At 35.8% G+C, this 15,801-nt stretch overlaps 1 protein-coding gene across 1 annotated transcript; it reads left to right on the forward strand.

Moving 5' to 3' along the window:
* Positions 1–7,146: 7,146 nt before the first annotated feature.
* Positions 7,147–7,803, forward strand: LOC107633637 (uncharacterized). The gene has a single exon (XM_016337244.1). The coding sequence runs from the start codon at positions 7,147–7,149 to the stop codon at positions 7,801–7,803; it is 657 nt and encodes a 218-aa protein (XP_016192730.1).
* The last annotated feature ends 7,998 nt before the right edge of the window (positions 7,804–15,801 follow it).

Here is a 15,801-nt window from a genome sequence, read left to right on the forward strand (position 1 = left end):
AATTTTTTGTACGTATATAATATTTTAGTATAACTAATATTATTCTCACAACAACTATGTTTCGATTAAACTATTTCTAAAACCAATTAATAAAAGGAAGTTAGCTTTTTTAAATAGTATAAAAAATAAAAGATATGAAAATAATTTTATATCATTAAATTAAGGGAATGGATACCACTAGCTAAGAATTCGACCATTTTCAAAATAAATTCTAGACGATATACTTGCGTGGATCAATACCTCGTATGAGAGTGAAGTATTAATTAAACAGAAAAGTTCTGCATTTATGTATTTTTTACATAATTGTTAATTAAGTAATTTTTTTCACACACGCGTCCCCTATCCTTCACTCATTTGTCATACACGCGTTACATATAACGTGCTGCAACCTAAAGTTTTGCTCAACGTAAACCTTCTGCTGCAACGTAAACCTCCTTCTCTGCTCGTGTTCTTCCTTATTAATCTGCATTGCCTTCGTCGTTCTTTTCTGATCGCGTTCATCTTCTCGTTTTCTTATTTCAATCTGGTTGCATTTATCTTCTTCCTATTCTTCTTCGTTTTCTTCTTCGATCTGCACTTCTGAATCGAAACAATAAATGACACAACTTCAAATTAGGAGAGCAATTTGGATTACTCTTCTGAAACGAATCAAACTGACAAAGTTTGGATTATTCAATTTTGAATCGAATTGAATGGAATGCAATTGCTAATTTGAATTGAATTAAATGGACGGAGGTGTACTGAATTGAATTGAATTGAATTGATAATATGTAAATTGTAGGCAGAGTTATTTGAATTTGATTTTATATAATAGATTCTGTTTCGTTCACTCAGTACGATACAATTGTTTCACCATGAGTACTGTGTTCGGTTCACCATGAGTACTGTGTTCAGTTCACCATGAGTACTGTGTTCGGTTCATTCTGCAGAAAGCTATTTGAATTTGATTTTATATAACAGATTATGTTTCGTTTACTCAGTACTATACAATTGTATTGTGTTCGGTTCACCATGAGTACTGTTTTCGGTTCATTCTGCACTATTTAAAACTCTTCTTCCTCACCTTCTACTGCTTCTTCACCAGAGAGAGAAGGAGGAAAAGACAAAAAAATACAACAGCAACAACAACAAAAGAATGACGATAGGGTTTCAGGGTTTAGGATTTTAGGATTTAGGGTTTATGGGTTCAGGGTTCAGTGTACAGGGGTTCAGTGTGTTTCAAACTTTCGGTTCACCCCGTGTATTAATTTCGGTTCACCGTGTACATGGTTGAGGGTTTAGGGTTTAGGGGTCTAGGGTTTTCAGGGTTTTAGGGGTTTAGGGTTTACAGTAGGGTTCAGGATTTAGGGTTTAGGGTTTAAGGTTTAGGGTTTAGCATTCAGAGTTCAGAGTTCAGTGTTCAAGGTTCGGGTTTAGGGTTTAGGGTTTAAGGTTTAGCGTTCAGGGTTCAGAGTTCAGAGTTCATGGTTTGGATTCAGGGTTTAGGAGTTAGGGTTTAGATTTTAGGGTGTAGGGTTTAGGGTTTAGATTTTAGGGTTTTAGGGTTTATGAGTTCAGGGTTCAGTGTTCAGGGTTTTGGTTTTAGTGTTTAGGGTTTAGGGTTTAGGGTTCAGTGTGCAGGGGTTCATAATTTTTTGGTAAACAGGAGAGCGATTTGGATTACTCTTCTGAAATGAATCAAACTGACAAAGTTTTTGGATTATTCAATTTTGAATCGAATTGAATGGAATGCAATTGCTAATTTAAATTGAATTAAATGGATGGAGGTGTATGTACTGAATTGAATTGAATTGAATTAATAATATGTAAATTGTAGGCAGCGTTATTTGAATTTTATTTTATATAATGGATTATGTTTCGTTCACTCAGTACTATACAATTATTTCACCATGAGTATTGTGTTCGGTTCATTCTGCAGAAAGCTGTTTGAATTTGATTTTATATAATGGATTATGTTTCGTTCACTCAGTACTATACAATTGTAGTGTGTTCGGTTCACAATGAGTACTATGTTCGGTTCACCATGAGTACTGTGTTCGATTCATCATGAGTACTGTGTTCGGTTCATTCTGCACTATTCGAAACTCTTCTTCCTCACCTTCTACTGCTTCTTCACCAGAGAGAGAAGGAGAAAAAGATAAAAAAAAAAATACAGCAGCAACAACAACAAAAGAATGACTATAAGGAGAAAACACGTGAAGAAGAAGGAATGCGAAAAATGAGGAGAAGGAGGAGAAAGAGGAGAAGGAGCTAGGAACGCGAAGAAGAAGAAGACGCTCCGTGCGTAAACGAGCGTGAGAAGAAGAAGAAGAAGCGCGGTAGAAGAAAAAGAAGCGTGGGAGAGAAGAAGCGTTGGGCAAGAGCGATTTCGTGTGTATTGGGCGCGTGTATTTCACATTTCATTTAACGATATTAGATTTTTTTGGTGTTAAGCCAACTTGGTTACATGGTTACATGGATGTGTAGCATCCCTGTTAATTAAAATCATTCATAAGTGATGAATTTGAAGAGTTATTATGTCTAGGTTTGAAAATATTATTCATGTGACATAAAAAATTATCAGAAACAAATTATACTCACAATTTTAAAAAACATGAAAAATTAGACAGATTTTTTATATGATAAAAAGATAAATAAAAATAAGAATTGAAAATAATTTAGAAAAAAGATATGAAAGTTTAATTAAGAAAAATTTTAAGTTATTTGTTTAAGTGTCGTCACTAGAAATTTTTAAAATTTTATTTATAAATTATATATATTTTTTAATTAAAGATAGAGAGATTCGAATTCGCGACCTCTTAGGTGAGTATGGAGAGACTATATGCCATTTGAGCTATAACTCATTGGCTATAAATTATAAATTATTATTTGCTTAGGTTGTTACTTTTTAAATTTAAGTTATTTGCTTAGATTGTTTTGCTTAGGTTATTATTTTTTAAATGTTAAGTTGTTTTGCTTAGGTGGTTATTTTTTAAATTTTAAATTATTTGTTTAGGTTGTTATTTTTTAAATTTTAAATAATTTATAAATTACTCTTTTAAATCATAAATTATTATTTGCTTAAGTTGTTACTTTTTAATTTTAAGTTATTCGCTCATAAATTAAAATTTTCGAAAAAGTTAATTTAAATTTATTTTAATAACTAGTGTTAAACCCATGCGACATTGACGATTGATAAGGTTATAAATACTAATAAATTATAAAAATTCTCCATTGCTATACTCAATTGAGATGGTTTAACTTAATGAAGACGTGAGTTTCCTATCACTTTTTTAAATAATATTAAATTTATATTATTGATATTTTAAATGTGTTTATTTATCTCATTTTAAATTTTTTTTTTTGAATTTTGTTTATCAATTCTAGGACGAAAAAATACATATTTTAGTATTGATCACAATGTGAGTAATTTTAAGATTACACATCATGAATATGTATAACAATTTAAGTTTTGAAAATTAAATAATGAGTTATTCATGATTTATTATTTTATTTAAAAAAATTATTTTTCTAAAATTAATTAAATTAAATTTTATGATATTTTAAATTTAAAATTTATTAAAATTTTTAAATAATTTTTATTATAATAAAATATTTAAAAAATTATAATTATTAGTATTATTATTTAAGTTCCTTATTCATTGGGTCACTTTTATTAGCAATAACATTAAATCATCACTATCTAATACCATTTTTTTAGTTTTTTTTTTTTTTTTTGCCGAAGCCATTAAGATATATATATATATATATATATATATATAAAAGCATAAGCATGACACATATCTTTATTGTTTTGTTCATGACCGAATCGAACTTGAGAAAGAAAAGAAAGAAAGAGAGACCGTGGGTGAGGGAAGGAAACCGTGATTTCTTTGAGCTTTTGACTTCGATTTTTTGCGATTTGTAATCGTAATAAAAAATAATTTTTTTAAGCTTTTGATTTCGATTTTTTGTGATTTGTAATCGTAGTAAAAAATCTAATTCAATTAAAATATTTGTATCTTTCTTTTTTATATATTGGTGTCATTTTTGTTCGATAGAAGTTGACGATGACATAGTTTTCCTTTTCCTTGAGTTTCGTCAATTAGAGTTCTAGGAGGCACAAACGATTTCTGACGTTTTTTTCTTTAGCAATTCGATCAAAAAGCTTCTCCAAAATTTCCGTTGTTTTAATTTCGTATGGAGGTAAGGTTTGGTAATATTATAGTAATTAAATGTGAATTTGATAAGTGAATGTTACTTTAATTGATTATTGTTTGAGTTTGATCAAGTTTAGGTTGAGTTATTGTTAAATTATTGTTGTTTGCTTGAGATTTTAATTCGGTTATGTATGAACAGCCAATTCGGGTGTTTTGATTATTTTGGGAATCAAAATAGAATTTTCAAAAATTTAAAGAATTATATTAGCTAATTTTGAATTATTAAAAAACATGATTATGTTTTGAATTTTGTTAAGAAAATATTATTATATTTGAATTTGATTAAGAGTTGAGATTGCGGGTAAGAGGCAGTGGTATTGCCCACTTGCTCCAAGGAAGATATGAGGAAGAAGAATGATGAAAACTAAGTTTGATTATGAAATTGAATGAATATGATAAATGAGATATGGTTGAGGTTGATTGATGACAAGTATGTCTGTGTTTTATCTCTGGTTATAAGGGTGACAGGGGACCTATTCCCTCTAATGGTGACAGGGCACATAATCCCTCTAATGGTAACAGGAATGTATTCCCTTTAATGGTATTAATGCGCAACAGAGAGACAGTATCCGGGTTAGCTACTAGACGTATCGGGTTTGGCAATATAACCTTCAAATGAGCTTATTAGCCATAGGACAGATATGCATCATACTTGTTTGTGCATACTTCTCTATGATATGTGTTTCTGTGATTGTGTGTGTGTGCTTCTTGACTTATGATTTTTTCTGTATCTCTGGTTTGTTAAAGTTGTCTGTATTATGAGATTTATTGCTATTGACCAACGGAAGATTGTAAGTATGCTGTTGTGGAATTTTTGTGTAGCTAATAATAAAATGAATATAACTATGCACCCCAATCCTACTAAGAACTCTCCAGTTCTTATCTCCTATTTGTACCCCTTTCAGCTATAGGTGTGAAGGTTTAGTGCGGAGGTACAGTAGCATAAAAGATTATGTTTACTAGTTGAGTTGTTAAATTTTATTTTTCCCTCGTCGTTTATTGTTTTGGTTTTTAGAGGGGTAAGACTTGTATTTGAGGATCTTTGAATAAGTCTATGTATATAATGCTATATATATATATATATATATATATTTCTGATTAAATGGTTTAAAGAACAGACCCTTCGTTTTCTTGACTAAAATTTCGGTTCATATTCACGAAAGCTCAATATTAAATAAAGATAGTATAAAATAAAAAAGGTTTAGAGGTAAGTAACGTCTGAGCTTTTAGTTATTTTTTTTATTTTTAACATATTATTGATTTTTTATTATCACCCTTAATTTACCAAAGCACATATATAAAATAGATTATTTATTTATAATATATATTTTTTGTCTTTTTATTATAAAGGATCTACGTGGTGGAATTCCAAAAGGAGGTCTGCCACATGTTCACATTCTGTAAATACTATTTTATGGTTATAGATATTTGTCTACATATGAGGTTGTGTGGAGAACTTTGCCTTATGATATTCATTAGAGGTGGTCTTCAGGGATGAGATTAACCTTTTATTTGTTTGAAGAGCAAAATATCATCTTTAAAGATGATGACGATATTGAGGAGATTGTGAAAGAAGAGGAACGAAAATGTAAGATTTTCTTAGCATGGATGGAGGCCAATAAAAAATTTGAAATAGGTCAAACTTTGATGTATGCCGAGTTTTTAAATCAATTTGTTTACGATAGAGAAGCAAGAAAATGACATCCCGTAAAAGAGGATATTCTATCAGGGAGGTTAAACTATGTTCCACCAGGTACAGGTGATATCTACTATATGAGAAGTTTGTTAACTGTTTAGAGAGATTGCACAACATATGAGTCTATTAGGACAGTTGATGGGATTACATATTCTAGCTTTCAAAATACTTGCTATTCCATGAGACTACTGTGTGACGGTAAAAAATTCATTGCAGCTATTAATGAGGTAGCTGAACTTGCATCTGGTCATCAATTGAGAAAACTATTTGTGATGCTACTGATGATATCTAATTGCGTTCGCAAATCAGATCGTGTTTGAAATGCAACTTCGACATTATTAGCTGACAGGATACTATACGAAAGGAGAAAAGCATTAAAAAACTAAGGTATTTCACTATGTCTTTTTTTATATAAAGATTATATTCTCTTATTATATTTATTTTTATTCAAAATATTAATAATTTTTATTTTGGAATTACTTATTAAATATTTCATAAAATCATCATGTGCTTTTACTAGGACTAAACATGACTGATGACGAATTAAAAAATTTCTGCCTTATTGAGATTAAGAATATACTCAACAACAATGTGAGATCTTTAAGAGACTATATATCAATGACATATCCTGAGTTGTCTGATATTCTCCTTTTCCATAATAAGCTAATAGAGGAGGAGTTAGCATATGACTCATGAGCAAAGGTTTGTATTTGATGAAATACTCAATGCTGTTATTGCAGACTCTGGTGATTTTTACTTCATTTATGGGCATGGTGGGTGTGGTAAGACATTTATTTAGAATGGACTTTCTTCTGTTATTCAGTCTAGAGAAAACATTGTTTTAAATGTCGCATCCAGTGAAATTGCGTCTTTACTCCTATCTGGTGGCAGAACGGCTCATTCTAGGTTTTCAATACCCATTATAATACTGATGAATCTACTTGCAACATCAAGTATGGCAGTTTGAAGGCTGAGCTGCTCATCCAAAGTAGCTTAATAATTTGGGATGAAACTCCAATGCTCAATAAAATGTGCTTTAAAGTACTTGATCGGACGCTCAAGGATCATATGTCAATTACTGATCAACATAAGATACATCAACCATTTGGTGGTAAGGTTGTAGTTCTAGGAGGTGATTTCAGATAAATACTTATGGTGATTCCGAAAAGGAATAGACACGATATATTGTCATCAGCTATTAACACATCCCATCTGTGATCGTTCTGTAAGGTTCTGAAGCTGCATACAAACATGAAGCTTCTAATGTCTTCTTCGGATCAACATGATGGTGAAATGAAGAGATTTGCTAATTGTATACTTGATGTTGAAAATAAAAATATTAGTTCTGCTGTTGGTGACAAGTCAGAAGTTGAAATTTCAGATGATCTGCTGATTACAACTGCTGATGACCATCTTTTTCATTTGGTAGACTTTTCTTATCCAGATTTGTTACAAGCCATTCCAGATTACATGTATTTACAGAGTAGGGCAATTTTCACCCCGCTTGAGAGTGTCGAGAAGGTAAACAATTTCATTTTGACAATCTTCTCAGGGATCGAAAAGGAGTGTCTAAGTTCTAACACAACATGTCAAGTTGATAAGAATGAAGATGTGCAACAAGAGTGGTTCACACCAAAGTTCCTAAATGAAATCAAATGTTCGGAACTACCCAACCACAAGTTGACTTTGAAGCCTGGAATCTCTATAATGCTACTGCGAAACATGGACCAGACTTTAGGTTTATGCAACGAGACAAAGTTAATAGTTAATGAACTTGGCAATAACGTAATTGGAGCGACGGTAGTGACCGGTAGAAATATTGACGACAAAGTGTACATTTCGAGAATGAACTTGGTTCCTTCAGATTCAGGATTGCCATTTAAGTTTCAACGGAGACAATTTCTATAAACAGTGTGCTTTGCAATGACCATCAACAAAAGTCAAGGTCAATCATTATCGCATGTAAGGTTTTACTTGCCAAATCAATGTTTACCCATGGACAACTTTACGTTACTTTGTCAAGAGTTAAGAGTCACAGTGGCCTCAAGGTTCTAAAAAAAATAAATTAAAAAAATTAAATATATATAACAAGTCTCAACATCAAATTTTAAATAATCAACAATGACATAACAAGTCTCATCAATATTTTAAAAAACTAACAATAACATAATAATAAAAATAAAATTATAGGTTAGATAAAATAAATAAATAAATAATATTTTAAACATAAAATATTTATTAAATAATAATAATACATGAATAATATAAAAATGTATAAAAAATTGAACATGTTAAAAGTATAATTGTAAATATAATAATAAAATAATAATATTATAGCACATTGTGCCGTTTGGATTGGATTGGATCGGTTATAAAAAGTAAATCTGAAATTCAATCTGATCTAGTGGTTTGCAAAAAATAGAATCCAATCAAATCCAAATTAGTGCGGTTTTAATTGGTTTTCAATTTGGATTGGATTGGATGAGCAGTTTAATTTGGATCGGTTTGGATTTGAACACCCCTATGTATAACAGGGAGCACAATATTATATGCCAATTGCTTTTCTAATGAGGTTAGTAATAAGGTATTAGGTTGTCGATAAATTTTCATTAGCCTTTTGATATAAACTTTGGTATAAAATTGACATGCTATTATTATAGTTATATATTTTTTATTTTTTCAAGTCTCCTTCTGTATGATGTTCAAGAATATTATAGACTTCAAACTGTTTCATTTGCATTTTACTTTAAATAAAGATAAAATAGCATATTCAGTACGTTTGTTATATAATGACGATGATAGTGTTATATTAAACTCGAAAAATTTATGAATATAAATTGTTATTTTACTAACTGTTCTGAGGGTTACCTGAAACAGGGAGGTCGATCTCGGATGAGATCTTTAGATCTGGACTGGGCTGCCACGTCCGACTTGTTGGCGTAGGAGATGCTGCTGGTCTGTGTTCACCGGAGGGGGTGGTACCTGTAGGAGACTCCGATACTTAAGTCAGTACGGGCTTTAGGCAGGTTTTTTTGTAGAATTGGAGTATGAGTTATACCTGGGTGCTCCAGTGTATTTATAGCAGTATTGAGTGACCTTCCTTGAGATAAGTTTGTTATCTTATCTTATCTTTTGAGGGTGAGATCACCTATCTTTTGGCCAGCCGCCTTCTAATAGGCGGTGACTCTTCTTTCTTGGGCCTTCTTGGGCTTTTGTGCCAATTCGTCCGAGCTCTTTGTGAAGAGGTCGGCAGTAGATCAAGCTTTAAAGAGATCGGTCGTTTTGTCTTCGTCCAACCGAACCTTATAGCTCAGTCCAGGGTATGAACAGTGCCCTTGCTTGAGCTTGAACCTTTCCGTGAGATCATGCTTTCTGAGCCTCGATCTCTTTGGGGAAGTCGTGCTCAAGCATCTTGTCCGATCTGCTCCTCCATTCGCGAGTTTTGCATTGTTTTTAAATGCGAAGCATTTTTGCTTTCGCTCTTTTATTGCTGCGTTTGTTCCTCGAGGGGTTTACCTCCTTGGAAATATGCACGTGCTTTTAATGCCTATTGATTGGGCTTTTATTTTATTTTTCCGTTTCTTTTCCCTCTTTAAACTTTGTTTGAAATCAAAGAAGAGGTTTTGCTTTTTCAGTTTCCTTCTCTCTTCTGCTTCCCTATTTTTTTGCTTCTTTGCAAAAAACTTCGTTCGTCTGACGCTTTCAATTTTGCCCAAGCTCATTTCTTTTCTGGAATTTTGCTCATGGATCGTTTGTGTCTTTTGTCATGCGTTTCATTTGCTTAGCGAAAGAAGCTTCCTTTCATTCGTCCTCTGGTAGCCCCAGCACTCCAAGATTGTTTCTTTCTTGGATTTTCGGAGTTTCCATCTCTTAGTGGGGGTTATTCGTGACTTGCTGTTTGCTCATTTGTCCTCCTGCCTTCTTCTCTTCTCCAGGTTGGTGCCTTTTATGTATTTCTTATTTTTCTGGTTTTGATAGTTGCGATTCTTCCTTGAATTAGCTTCTGGTGATGTTGCATGTTGTTTATTCCTTGCAAAGCTTTGACCATTTTATTTCGCGCTCATTATTTGAAGAAATGTTGGGAGGTCTAGGGCTTTGGTTTTTTGCCACAATTCTTTCCTTCTGTATTCTGTGCTGTTGCCTCCAAAGGGTGCCCCTGAATTTTTTATGATGATTTTTTTTGTTGCTTTTGTGAATCCTGGGTTATCCCTTTTACTACTATCTCTGTTGTTTGCTGGTTTTTTTCTTTGTTCTATTTCTGGCCGAGTTGTTTGGTAGTGACCCCTTTTCATTTTTCTTACTGTAGGTGTAGTTGTTTTATGTCTTCACATAAAAATATTGTCGAGATGTCTACAAAGGTTCCCTCTGGTATGGCTGACTGGTTAGACTCGATAGTGTTGATATGTGTCGCTGTGGCCGACCCGGAGTATTGTGAGAAACTTAGGAGATTTCATAGGATCTGTGAGTGTAGGGAGGATGAGAAGAACTATGAACTGGTGTCGCTTGACCCTGAGGAGAGAGTTAGCTTCCCCCCTAGATCGGACAGAGCGTCATTTCTTTTATGCCTATGACTATTTCTTTAGTCAACTAGGTATTACCCTTTCTTTTACTGCTTTCGAAACCAAACTCTTGTGGAACTGTATTGTGGCCCCTTCACAGCTTCATCCAAATTCTTGGACTTTTATTAAGATTTTCCAGTTGCTATGTCAAAAACTAGGTGTTCGTCCTTCCCAGTCCCTTTTCCTTTACTTGTTTGTGCTGACCAAATCTGGAGTGGCCAAGAAGAAGGCTTCTTAGATTTTCTTTCGGGCTACCCAAGGAAGGAAGGTTTTTTCCATGTACGATGACTCTTTTCGTGACTTTAAAAATTTCTATTTTAAAGTCCGAGCTGTTGAGGCTGCTCACCCTTTCTTTCTGGATGAAAATGATGAGCCGACCTTTCCTTTTTTGTGGCAAAAAGATACAGTAGTTCTTAAGTACCCCTGGGAGAGTTTGGATGAGGTAGAACATGCCTTTGTGAGTGTTTTATAGGAGCATTGGGGGAAGCCTCCTCATCTGGACACAAAGAGATTTCTAGGAGACCCTTCCCTCCTCCGTTCCGAACTAGGTAGTATCCGACCTCTTTGTTTATAGAAAAGCTTTTATTGTTTGTGGTCTTGTCCTTTTTTGATGTGTGATTGTTTTCCTGGCTTCTTTTCAGAGATGGTGTCCTCGTCAGATTCGATGAAGATGTTTTGCAAAGCGAAGAAGGCAGTGGCTACCCAGAACTTCTCAAAGAAGACTTCAGGGGAGGGTTCTTCGGAACAGTTGCCTCTGAAGAAACCGGCAACTGATTCTCAGGGTCCGAGGAAGATTATCTCGACCCCGTAAGTTTGGACGGCTTCCTCTGACCCGCCTCAGACGACCTCTGGTGCTGCCTCCTCCCCTATTCCTACTGGTCCCCCTCCTAAGAAGCAAAAGATTATTGGGACTTATAATCTGAAAGATAAAGAGTTTGATGGTGTAACTTTTGCCACGAAATTGATTGCTCCTCATGGAAAGGTTCCTCTGGACGACGTGTCAATCCTCCACCATCTTGATTTTATATTAAGCAACAGTATTCGGATGGCCAATCTTAGCGTGGCCTTATCTCGGGTTGTCTAGGAGTCCCCGGTCCATGCTACGAAGGCCTTTATAGAAGAGGCCAAGGCTGAGTACGATAGGTTGAAAGGTCTGAAGGACAAGCTGGATGCCAAGGTCGCCAAGTTGGAGATTGATGTAGAAAGGGAGCAGGCTCGAGCTACTGCTGCAGAAGCGACTGCTAACCTGGCTGAGAAGATGGCCAAGAAGTCCAAGGAGAGTTATACCCGCACATATGGCGAGCTCTTGGAGACTAAGGAGTGGCTTCAATCTGCCCAGGATGATTACGCCGAGCTCCAAGGCCATATGGTGAGTAGTATGACCGACATGTACGAGAATCTGAAGGCCCAAGTTCGGGTTCTTGCTCCTGACGTTGACCTCTCTTTATTCAGTATGGACAACGTGGTGGAGGATGGCAAGATCGTGCCTGCCCGAGATGATGATGATGAGGGTCCTCCTCTTGCGCTGCCAGCTAAGGTTTCCTCAGCTTCTACTACTGCAGCACCTTCTACCGAGGTGGTCCCTCCTGGGCCCGAGCCTGACCTGGAGATTTTAAATGGGCCAGATGGAGTTGTCAATGCCACCCCGATCTCAACCATGCCTCCTTCTCCTAAGGATGTAGCTTCTGGAGCGAACTTGGATCCTTCATAATATTCTCTTTATATTTTGCTTTAATATTTTGCTGGTCCGACCTGTGGACCTTATGATTATGTAGCTTTTTGTGAATGACTTTGCTTGACACTTAGTTGCTTCTTGGAAACTTTTGCTTTTTAATCAAAAACACCTTTTGGCTCTTGGGTTGCTATTAAGCAACCCTTGAGCCTTGAATGTTTTTAAGCGTGTGTTGCTTGATATGTCGATTTAGCTTTTGAGAGATGCTTTTGGTTCCTAGGTTGTTCTTTCAACCTTTATGTGTCTTGGCGGCATGATCTTTTTGTTGGCTCTTTTTTGCTTATGTCGCCCCAAGGTTTGCCGTCCGGACTTTCTAGTCAAGTTTCAAATAACTTTTTAGGTAGTGTTCTCATGTGGAACTTTTTCTTTTTAGTTTATTTGGACGACTTCCTAGTCTTCTTCTGACTTGAGGTTGTGCTTTCACTTTTTAAGTAGTGTCTCTGTTTAGGACTTGTACCCTTTAGCTAAGCACTTTGAGCCTAGTTTTTTTTTTCAACCTTTTTTGGCCTTTACTTGTTCCCTTTTTAGTGATCCTTTTATTGGTCCGACTTCTCTATCGGGGTTTCTCAAGTTATTTTTAGTAATCCCATTTCTAGTCTGACCTCGTCAGGTCGCTTTATATGGGTTACTTTTTATAACTTCTTGCATTAACTCGAGCTTTGTCGCTTCACCTTGCCGACCTCTTTTTTCTTGGTCGAGCGATGAATTTTGCGTTTTTTTAGCGTAAATTAATGCGTCTTGATAGGAAATTTTTTAGGGAATTGATAACTTTTAATCAAGTAATAAGATAAAAATATAAATAAGAGCGTATACATGTGAGCATAGTTGTCAGAACCGAACCGGTGATCGAACCGGTGAGGTTACTGGGTCACTGAGTCACTGGTTCAACCGGTGGGTCACTGGTCGAACCGGTTAACTCGGTATAATTAAATAATTATATAAAATTTAATTATTTTTTATCATTTGTATTTTTTTTGTTTTTATAAAAATAATTATAATTTTTAAATTTTAATGCTTTATTAATTAGTTTATATTCATTTTTTTATTATATTATTATAGGTGAAAAGTCACGTAAAATTATTTTTTTGTGAAGTTGATATTTAAGAATTGTTAGATGATTTGACTAGTTTAACTAAATATCATCTAACGATTTTTAACTATCAACTTCATATGAAGACAAAAAATAAAATAATATATTAAAATAATAATATTAATAGATATCATATAATCATGAAAAGAAAAAATAAATTGTAATTAATTAAATTTTTTTGTTTATCTTTTTAATTTGTATATATTTAATAAAATTTATAGTTAAATAAAATGTAATTGATTTAAAAATGAGAGACTTTGAAATTAAAATAAATTGAATATAAGTGAAAAGCAAGAATGCTATATGTATTATAATTTGTATACTAATTAATGAGAATCACTCCACCTTGGTGGTAGAAGCATGCTAGCTTTATGCTGGAGGAAGGGGTTCGAACCAAAAATCATCACAAGCTGACACTTGGCAGCGCTGGAGGGTATAGAGCATGGTGGAGTTGCAGATTGCTGGTTTATTGTACATTCACCTTCAATATTGACCGATTGGCTCGGACCGATCCGGTTTTTGCCGGTTTTCACCGGTTCACACCAGTTCGTACCGGTTCTCTGCCTGAAACGGTCGCAAGCTTGGACCGGACCGGTATTAGGTCTGGTTTACCGGATTTCCGGTCAAACCAGCCGGTCCGGTCCGGTTCTGACAACTATGCATGTGAGTGCTTACCCTTCTAGTTCGGGCAGCTTTTAGATCTTAGCCTGGTGCCTCATTAAAAAACCTTTTAGGAAAAAGAGTGCGCCTTGGCCTAAGATCTTTTTTCTAGCTATAGTACCTTCTTAGGTTACAAGCATGCCATGACCTTGGTAGCTCCTGACCTTAGAGGTTGGCCACTCTATAGTAACCATTTCCTAGTACTTCTATAACTCGGTATGGCCCTTTCCAGTTGGCTGCTAGCTTCCCTTCTCCTGACCGACCTGCCCCGATATCATTTCAGATTAAGATAAGATCATTGGTGGTGAAGCTTCACTGGATTACCTTCCGATTATGTCTTAAATCCATTCGACGCTTTAGCGCTTCCTCTCTAATCCGGACTCTTTCCCGGACTTCTGGAAGTAGGTCGAGCTCTTCCCTTTGTGTTTGGGAGTTGGTATCTTCGTTGTAAAGGATCACCCTGGGGATCTTTCCTCTATCTCTACGGAAATCATTGCCTCTATTCCGTAAGCAAGTCGGAAAGGTGACTCCCCGGTGGTGGAATGTGGCGTTGTCCTATATGCCCATAGGACTTGTGGGAGCTCTTCAACCCAAGCTCCTTTTGCGCTTTGTAGCCTCCATTTTAACCCGGCTAATATAACTTTGTTGGCGGTCTCCACCAGTCCATTGGCTTATGGGTGTTCTACAGAGGTGAATTGGTGTTTGATTTTTAGGTCGGCTACCAAGTTCCTGAAGCCCGTGTCTGTGAACTGAGTACCATTGTTTGTGGTGATGGAGCATGAAATTCCAAACCTTGTGACAATGTTTCTATATAGGAACTTCCGACTTCTTTAGGCGGTGGCAGTAGCTAGTGGCGCTGCTTCAATCCACTTTGTGAAGTAGTCTATTCCTATAATAAGGAACTTGACTTGTCCTAATCCCTGGGGGAATGGTCCAAGAAGGTCGAGCCCCCATTTTGCAAATGGCCAGGGTGAAGTAACGCAGATGAGTTCTTCAGGCGGAGCTATATAGAAGTTGGCGTGCTTCTAACATGGGGGGCACGTCTTGACGAACTCTGTTGCTTCTTTTTGTAAGGTCGGCCAGTAGAAACCAGCTCAGAGTACCTTCTTAGAGAGAGCTCGTGCACCAAGGTGGTTGCCGCACATGCCATTGTGGACTTCCTCCAGGACCTCTTTTGTGGCAGAGGTCGGTATACACTTGAGGAGGGGTGTTGATATCCCTCTTCTGTATAGGATGTCGCCTACCAAGGTGTAGTGTTGTGCCGCCTTTATGAACCTTTTTGCTTCCTTTTTTTCTGCAGGAAGTATTTCAGATTTGAGGTAGTTGATTATGGGTTTTATCCATCCTTGGTCTTAGTTCGATATGATTAGGACCCTCTCTTCTTCTGAGGTTGACGGATTTTGCAGTGTTTCTTGGATGAGGCTTCTATTATTGCCCTCTGGTTTGGTGCTGGCTAGTTTCAAAAGTGCATCAACTCGGGCATTTTGTTCCCGAGGTATATGTCGAATCTCGTATTCCATGAATTTCCTGAGCTGTTCTTTGGTTTTGTCTAGGTATTTCTTCATGGTGGGATCCTTGGCCTGATATCTCCCTTCTATTTGTGAGGTGACTACTTGTGAGTCGCTGAATATGGTAAGGTTTTGAGCTTCAATTTCCCTAGCCAGTTTCAAACCAGCCAGTACGGCCTCATACTCGGCTTGGTTGTTTAAGGCATGAAACTTGAACCTTAAAGAGAGTTCGAGTTGGGTTCCATGGTCACTTTCCAGGATGACACCTGCTCCACTTCCGGATTTGTTTGATGAGCCGTCAACATAGAGGTTCCAGTTAGCGGGGGGTGCCTGGGGTGTTAGTGTACTCTGCGACGA

Source organism: Arachis ipaensis, chromosome B3 (genome assembly GCF_059453495.1).
Source record: "Arachis ipaensis isolate K30076 ecotype BB chromosome B3, ASM5945349v1, whole genome shotgun sequence".
Taxonomy (NCBI): domain Eukaryota; kingdom Viridiplantae; phylum Streptophyta; class Magnoliopsida; order Fabales; family Fabaceae; genus Arachis; species Arachis ipaensis.